Below are 9,080 nucleotides of genomic sequence, written 5' to 3' on the forward strand. Positions count from 1 at the left end.
ACGAGGAAGTCCCCGCGTCAGTTGGCGGAGATGCCGCTCGATATATATATATATATATATATATATATATATATATATATATATATATATATATATATATATATATATATATATATATATATATATATATATATATATATATATATAGTGTCAGGTCAAGCCAGATATCATCTGTGGCTTGCTACAGGTACCGTGTAAACCTGTACTACTTTGTCTCATGGTTGGGTTGTCAGCGACTAAACCATCTCTCCCACGAGGTTTCCTGGTGAGGAGGGTGTATGATATTGTTGAGGACCCGGGGTCCGGGCGAGAAGACCATGGGGGGGGGTGGTGGGAAGCAACATCAGATGCCCACCAGACACTCCGGAATCGCAAGCCATCGTACACGGATAGCTCCGTAACGTGGCGGGTAACTCCATGATTGTAATTACCAATAACTCAACCACGTGACTTTGGGTCCTCCGCCTAATGGAACCCGTTAGCTCAAAAGGTCACGTGATCTAATTGCCAGGGGACACGCCTTCGGTATGCCTTGTACAAACCAGATCACCTAACTGGATCAGATGCAGCCGTGTGTATATGTGAAGGACGTACCTGCTAGAAAACAGATCGTTTGGGGGATAACGTCCCAGCTTGGCTAGGACATGGACCATGCTAGAACAATAAAGGAAAAGACGAAAATGAGCTGGGAACATTTATATACAAGCATTAATTTACAATTAGGCGAGGAAAGGTATGTGGTCCATTTAATGGGGGTATATTATTATGTACAGCAGAGATAGCAAGGAATTTGTGGGGTGGAACAAAAGGCAAGCACTTTACAAAAGCAGACACAGAGCAGACTTATCCCGTGATATCTTCTACAATCTTAACTTCTGCTAGAACAGGTGCCATCACATTCACGCACACAAACCAGATGAAGATTAGTTATCCAGAAGGAAGGAGAGCAGATGAGAACTAGCGGCCTCTCAATACCTGGCACGGTCAGCCGACCAACGCAACCCAGTGTGCTTTGGGGGATGCTCCATTTGAGCGATCCAACCTTAAGAGTTGGCACTTTATATCCTGCTTAATTACTTTGCTGGGACTCGTAGAAACGTGTGCTCCACACTGGTCCAGAAGAACATCTGTCGCACAACAACCTCAAGTGCAGATGCAGCGACAGGCAGACAAGGAGATGCAGTGAAGAGAGGACGGAGCAGAGAGTCGGAGACAGTGTGAGGCAGGCAGGTGGGGAAGTGCAGGGGGAGAGATAAAGAGAGGGAGAGAGAGAGGGAGAGAGAGAGAGAGAGAGAGAGAGAGAGAGAGAGAGAGAGAGAGAGAGAGAGAGAGAGAGAGAGAGAGAGAGAGAGAGAGAGAGAGAGAGGAAAAAGGGCAGATGGCTTCACGATCCACCTTTTATTAGCCCCGGGCGAAGAGTGTGGCGACGATCTGAAGCGATGCACTGTCATCCGAATCATGCCTTTCCATTGGATCACGGCCACACCCTGCCAGACTCTTGGGGCCAGAAGGGGCCTCATTCCCACATCTGGCCCGGAACCCTGCCCCAAACTCTTGGGCCATGTTCTGGCGACTGGACGAGGGGCATCCAGGCAAGCTGCAGTTGGTGCTGTTAATGTGCTTGGCCCATTCCCGCGACACATGGTCCGAGTGGCCTGGGCCACGCAGCATGCCCATTTCGTGGCAAATTGCATCGATGAGGAGGGGTGCGTGGAGGTGCCCGGTGATTTTTGTTGTGTGCGGGAGATGTTGCTGGTCGAGGTGGTGAGTTTTGTGTGAGCGAAGTTTGAGCAAGGTGAGATGCCATTGTAAATCGGCATGCAAATTCGAATGAAAGGGCGCACCATGCACGTCCTGTACAGTGTTTGTGGTGAATCTCTCATCGGGTGGCTGTCTGGGTGAGGTGCCTGCTTCGATTTTTATCATGGATAAAAGGAAAGGGTTGGAATGAAAATCAGGATTTAAAAGAAGATATAATTATCAGACTTCGCTATTAAACCCACGCAAGGCACTTCGTTGCATTAACCCATTTGGCATGAGGGGAAGGTCTGACTGCATGAAGACGAACAAAATAACTGCCTGTCTATCACTGTATGTTTGCTTCCATTGCCTTCGAGGCATGCGGTTTTGTAGAACCACAACAATACCCCCCACCGTTTTGCTAGACTCGACCCGTGTTGTCCAACATTAGTGTGGCATTTAGGTGTAGTCTCCCCGAGTACGCTTTACCCATGGATTCCGAAGTGCGACATTTCAAATACATGTCCCAAAATAATAAACCCAGTATGTTGCGTGTCAAAGCTAGCAGACTTGTACGGACATCCTTATGCTACATTTCCGGAATTGAACAAAACAAACAGGTGGGTTATAACTATATACATTTCAAATATTTACATTACCCATGGTCCAGGACCTGTGACTCAAGGGAAGAAAACACAGCAAATGAAAAAATTGTGGCTGAGTGCAGCATCAGGTGATCATGCAACCTGGCATCTTCAGAGCCCTAAATGGTCCTTTTTTGTTGTTGTTGGTTTCTTTGTTTTTGTGTTTATTTTTGCTTTGTATTTTTCCTGGCTGCTGGAGGAAACTCACCCGAACACAGCAGGCCTCACGCCGTCTCACAGTCCATTTGCACTGGCCTTTACCAATAAAGATGTCCGGGATGTGCAAATACAGTCCCCAGTAATGTGGCTGCCTGCATGGCAGTCCATGCAAACATTTCAACAACAGATGGTCCTGGGGCACATTGCAAGGGTCAGCGATGATATGGCAAGGTGTGGTAAGTGAGGTCAAGGCAAATAAAGGCATGGGCAAGGTATGGCAAGTGAAGTCAAAGCAAAGGCATGGCAAATGCAGACCAGGTAAGGTGTAATTGGTCTGCATATGAAGCTGACTGGCCTCGGTGTGGTTTCGTGTAGTTGTGGTGGGAGTGTGGTGGCGTTGTCCACTCCAAAGACGGGTTCGGTCCTACCCTGCTGTCTCCCCCTTGTCCTATTACCTTTGCCTGTCCTTGTCCATACTCACCCACGTTAGGTTATAACAAAGTAATTCGATTTAGATTTTTTTTTCATTTATTTTTAATATATGCATCCCTGCCCTTCTTATCGTCTTTGTTCGGCAAACCTGTCCTAACCGTCTATTCCCAATACCTAAGGTCTCTTCAAAAGAAGATCAATAAAGAGGCAAGTAAACCTGTCCAGAGGTCCAATGCAGCCTCAGCATAACTCCCACAGGCCTCAGAATTTATACGATGAGTCTCGCGGCCTACGAACAGTGACGGGATGGATGGTGCGAAGGGGTAATCATGTTCTAATCTATCCTATCCATTATATTAATCTTTAAACTATCCCCGGGGCTTTTCAACATGCCGGTCTCTTTAAACTATCAGTTCTAGCAACTATGATTCCTGTCGTCGGTGTTGGTGTTCATTAATAATTTGGGCCAGGCCTGTGAATTTTCCTCCGTGCTCTTGCACAATTTTGTGGCTGGGCAGCGTGGCGCCACGAGCAACTCTGCCCACCTGCTGAACTCATTCCTCAGCACCCCTGGGTCGCTGAGGCTGTTTCAGAGCCTACCTACTCCTCACTAACATGGGGAATGCCATCACTGGTATTTTCCCCTCCATGCCCACATGGCATTTTGGCGCTCCAGGTCACTTTTCCCTGGGTACCTGTGCCCATTACCTCCTCCAACTCCTCGGTCTCTTGGACCCACGGCCGACTCTGGCCGACTACTACAGCACCTGGGGTGCCCTCTACTCGATACTCACCTTTCACAAGCCATGCTCCCAGCCGTTTAATCGTCTCCTGCACCCTGCAAAATGTTTCGTGCCTTCGTTGAACACCAACCACAAAAGGACATGCCATTATTAATTTGACTATCTCGCTAACTAACATTACTCTATCCCCGGGTTTAATTGGGTGGGATTCACTCCACCCCCCAATCATTCATTCGCACCATGCATTTCACATTCACTCTATTTACATTGGGGCTGCTGACCCACCTTCACTCATCATTTTTCCACTCACACCGATGCTCTACAAACTAACTCGCGCTCCCCGTCCTCCTTTACTCGAATGCACATTCCATTTAACTCTATCGCTAAGCTACGTCCCCACCATATGCTCCATGCCTGATCTTGTTCCCAATCATCTGAAATTGGTATACCAAATTCCCCTAACTCATGTTCCCGGGCCCACGTGGAGGACTGCTCTCAATGCAACCATGGGGCCGATCGATCTAATGCTATACCCTTCCCCGAACTCGTGCTCTTTTTCTGGGCTTCGTTTTTCTATGAGCAGTCTCGGTGAGCCTTCCGCCTCAAAGGGGTTGGTCGGCAGTGCACCCGTCACCTGCTAATTGATTCAAATGGTTGCACTGGCTTTTGGATTATCTACCACAGTAATCGCTAATGCGTACGAGTCTGATACACCCACTGTCTTGCTGCGGGATCCCCGCCGACGTCACTCGCATATGGGCCGCCCCATGAGCTTTGCCACGCCCGCTCTTACTCTGACCACACACAGGAGCCATCGAGCGGTCACACAGCCGTTTCCACTCGTGCCGGGCGTCCCGCGAGCACCACTCGTGTCGCGCAGCACGTCGGGCCTCGGACATGGGCTGCCAATGGGGATTTTTTCTTTCAAATTCACTTAATCTCTTTGTTCGCTCTACCTTTTAGCTGTCCGTGCTCTGGAAACTCATCCGGCACGGAGAGTTTCAACGCCGGCTCCTCCGAAGTCATTAGCACTTCATGCAACGGTCCACGCTTTGGTGGTTTGCGAAGCACGGACTGCGCACACACTCATAGCCATGTTACTCACACCCTGTATACATTCTGACACAATCATACTGGGGGCTTGTGCTAGCCCAAGAGACCCCGGGGCCTCTACCCCCTCAAAACTCAGCATGCACCACCCTTCCGTATCATGCACCCGCTCCACCTCGCACAGACTTACTTCACTGGACTCACCTGGTCGCAGTCTGCTTCGAGGGAGCGTATTCTCTCCCTTTGTTCCTGAAGGAGGTTATCCTGAACCTTACATCGGGTGACACAATCATACTGTGGGCTTGTGCTAGCCCAAGAGACCCCGGGGCCTGTACCCCATCAAAACTCGGCATGTACCCTTCCGTATCATGCACCCGCTCCACCTCGCGCAGATTTACTTCACTGGACTCACCTGGTCGCAGTCTGCTTCGAGGGAGCGTATTCTCTCCCTTTGTTCCTGAAGGAGGTTATCCTGAACCTTACACTGGGTCTCAAAACATTCAACCAGCTCAATCTTGATGTCCTTCACCTTACCTTCTATTTGTGTTTGCTCCTCTTTTACTTTATGTAATTCATCCTTCACCCATTCCATCTCTCTTTGTGTCTTTAAAAATTCCTCATTTCTTGATTCTATTTGCACTTGCGACTACATTCACCTGCACTCAAGCTCAACAGCTTATGGGACACCACTCACAACCTTTAGCAGTGAGTACAAGTCGAGGACTCAATTTTCTATAAATTCATGAAAGTATTAACTGAAAATATTCCCTTTCATAACACTGACATTGTTTATTCGAGTCTGTTTTTAGATCCTCGTGGAGGATCTCTAAGTCTTACTCACGTTGTTGTTCTTGTGGACTTGTTTGTTTCACAGCCTACAGTTTTCATCAAACCTTTCTGAAACTTGGTGTATATATGTAAAAATACCTCGCGCAGACAGTAACCATTTTCCGATTTTGAAAATTCCTCATAAAAAAATTATGTCGTCAAAATATCTCCGCGAATGGAAATCGCCGAAAAAATTATCTCCGAAACTAGGCAAGCTTTTAGAATTCTGTTTGCGGGAATCGAACAGGGCATTGGCAGAGATGAATCAACGCACATATGATACATCACTATGACGTCGTATCAATTTTTACGACGCCATTCCTATTTTTTGACATTTTTGGTTTCACAACCCAGAGTTTTCATCGAATCTTCGTGAAAGTTGCCATGCATATGCAGAAAGCCCACGCGCAGGCCGTAACCATCACCGATTTTGGAAATTCGTCCTAGAAAAAAACAGTTGATGTCATCATATCGCCGCTAATGGAAATCGCCTATATAGTCAGGTTCCTTGTGTAATTTCGTTGGAATTTTTGGAGAGTAGCAAACCTATTGATTTTTGAGAAGTTTAAAATCTATCTAAATAAAAAAAAATGATGTTTCACATCTTTTCAACTTTTGGAAAGGTTGTTTAGGGGTGAAAAACGCTTTTTTTGAATTCCAATTTTAAAAAATCTGAAACAACACAAAATAACCAACTGATGATGGATTACTGTTAAATGGCAAACAATGGATTTTATAAGATAATAAAATGTTGCATTTTGACTGTCGGTTGCCATGGAAACAACATTTTTGGAGTGGATTGCCATTTATTAATATATATATATTTTTTAATTATATTTTCCATCAGATGGCCTGTTTTAATTGTTAAATATAGTGACCATGACTAACTTACATACAAGTATTATGATTTTCAAGTATTGGAACAGTTCGTTGCCATGGAAACGGCCATCTGTGCAATGAAACATTGGTGTATCTGTTGTTCAATATCAGAAGCTTTTGGCACCTTCAGTAGTAAAACGTTTGATTTTCAGTTATGCAGTTTTACGTTATAACTTATACCAGAATGACCTGGTGAACCCTGATATCACATTATAAGCCACACCCATTTTCATAGGTTACCTTCTTCGTGATGATAAACATAATAATCATGTTTGGTATCATGCAAAAGTGCAAGATTTCAACATTGCCAACTCATTGATGAGAAATATGTATTGCATTATCTGGGATAATTTCGGTGGGGAAAAAATCAAAAGATTTATGAAGTCCTTTAAATGAAACTCGTTTTGTTAGTATTGATCCCTCCATCCCTCTTCCAGTGATAAAATCGGAAGTCGGGGAAAACAACTTTGATGGTCTTAAAAATATGACAAATCATTAATTTTGTTGATGTGGAACGAGTTAGATTTATAGGATCTCTTCGATTTGTTAATTTGTTCCCTTAAGGTTACAGAACGATATTATTCAGGGCTGTTTGTAACAGTAGAAGTTCAAAAGGCTACACAAGAAAGATACAACACAAAAACAACATGAACTAGAACTGCCAATTTATCACTGCTGGCAGTGATGACCGGGTTCCCAGACCTTCAATCCAACATGGCTGCCAAACCCTGGGCCTGATCCAGTTGAAATTTCAAAGCTTCATTCCACATGGCTGTTCCATCATAACTCTAATGTTTCACATTTATTGATACAGTAGTTCCAGTGTAATCATTAATTAATATTTTTCCTTCAATCCACTATGGTTGTCAAAAGAGGTGTCATATATCAAAAGGGGGGGGGGGGGGAGAGAGAACTTTTTTTCGTCATGGAGAGCCGGTCATACATGTGGAGTTTCACATTCAAATAACACTGCATTCAATCTATTTATTACGTAAGCAGTTCTCCCTTTTTCCTCAATACATAGTCGGTAGCAATTGAATTGTTGTTCAAATAAGTTAAACACAAAGTAATTGTACTGTACTGAAATGGGAGATGCTTAGCAGGCAGACACGAAGCGGAGGAACAGTCGAGCCGGGCTGTGTTGCACGAGTGCGAGCGCGGGCGTACTGTGCCCGGCAGCTCTCCCTTATTCGTACTCGGTACACTCACGAGCCGGCCGACTCCAGCATTACTACGACGCCTCAGGCGGCGTGCACACCTCATATCCCTTGCCGACCCCACGGCCACCCCTCTCATCATCACGCCCACCATGCATCATCACCATGCCCTTCCCCATAGGCCCGCAGACTCCACCACAGTAATAAATGTGGACAGCATCGTTGCAGAGGGTAAAGCGGGATTGCAAGGTGGTGGGGGAGACAGTTGGGTGGTGGAGAATAGAGTTGAAGGTTGGTTGAGAGAGAGTTGGAGGTTTGGAAGAGATTGTTGATGGTTGGGGAGGGTAAAATAATTGCAGGGTGGGGGTAGTTTGGGTGAGGGTCACCATCCATCAGACAGACAGAGAGATAGACAGTCACACTCCAATGGACAGACAGAAAGCCACACTCCATCAGACAGACAGCCACACTCCATCAACTGGACAGCCACACTCCATCAACTGGACAGCCACACTCCATCAACTGGACAGCCACACTCCATCAGACAAACAGACAGCCACACTCCATCAACTGGACAGCCACACTCCATCAGACAATCACATTCTGTCAGACTGTCACATTCCATCTGACAGACAATCACAACCCGTCAGAGAAACGGTCACAGTCTTGTCACACAGTGTCACATTCACACTCAGACAGACAGTCACAGTTTATCAGACAAACAATCCACTCAGAGTCGGCAGTCCATTCACACAATGCACACCACACACACCCTCAAACACAACATATCACCTCCTTCACAAACACCACAAACCCGCACCCTCGACCTCCTTGACCACCCCGTGTGGTGTGGTGTGGTGTGGTGCAAGGTGTGTTGCGGTAGGATGCGGTCGAGTACAGTGGGTTGAATCCAATGGCCATTTTTCTAACATAAGTGGACACGTTGTGTCTTCAATCAGATCGCTTTCCTTCACCAACACTTTTGATTGCTTGCGCTGTTTGCCAAGAAGCGGCTTGCAAAGCGATTGATACGGAACGATTGGCTTAGCAAGCGATAGCGAATCGTTCACTCATGGAGCACACCTATTTTTTTAATAGATAAAGGTAAAGAGGTGAAAGGTGAGGTCGCTACCCACTAATAACCTCCAGGAGGCACAGATTCGTACAGGGAGAGAGTGGGGGAAGCGAAGTTTTAGCGTCTCGGAGAACGCACTCATTGTTTCACCTGCAAGGCAGATGTTTATTTATTTTGCCGTGGGTATAAAGTTATTTCAAAAGAAGTGTAATCTTTTATAATTATTGTTTAAAAAAATGTAGTTATTACAATTTGTAGCGCGGGTGAAGAAGGCATTGTGCTCCTTCCGTTTGAGGTGTATGATTGTGTAAGTTAGGCGTGGTGTGGTTTTTTTTTTAAATTATTATTTTTTTATTTTAATTTTTTAAAAATT

General features: G+C 45.6%; 1 protein-coding gene across 1 annotated transcript in view; it reads right to left on the reverse strand.

Annotated features, from left to right (window-relative positions):
• The window catches only part of LOC147035760 (extracellular calcium-sensing receptor-like), a 22,935-nt gene extending 21,258 nt beyond the window's left edge, over window positions 1–1,677 (reverse strand). Inside the window, exons 1-3 of the mRNA XM_085869360.1 lie at window positions 1,446–1,677; window positions 1,043–1,127; window positions 595–654 (exon numbers count right to left, since the gene is read on the reverse strand). Coding sequence (XP_085725486.1) covers window positions 595–654; window positions 1,043–1,127; window positions 1,446–1,677 — 377 coding nt within the window. The remainder of the gene's footprint in view (window positions 1–594; window positions 655–1,042; window positions 1,128–1,445) is intronic.
• Window positions 1,678–9,080: the final 7,403 nt, after the last annotated feature.

Source organism: Eptatretus burgeri, chromosome 1 (assembly GCF_056783735.1).
Source record: "Eptatretus burgeri isolate ZD-2024b chromosome 1, Ebu_testis_v1, whole genome shotgun sequence".
Lineage (NCBI taxonomy): Eukaryota > Metazoa > Chordata > Myxini > Myxiniformes > Myxinidae > Eptatretus > Eptatretus burgeri.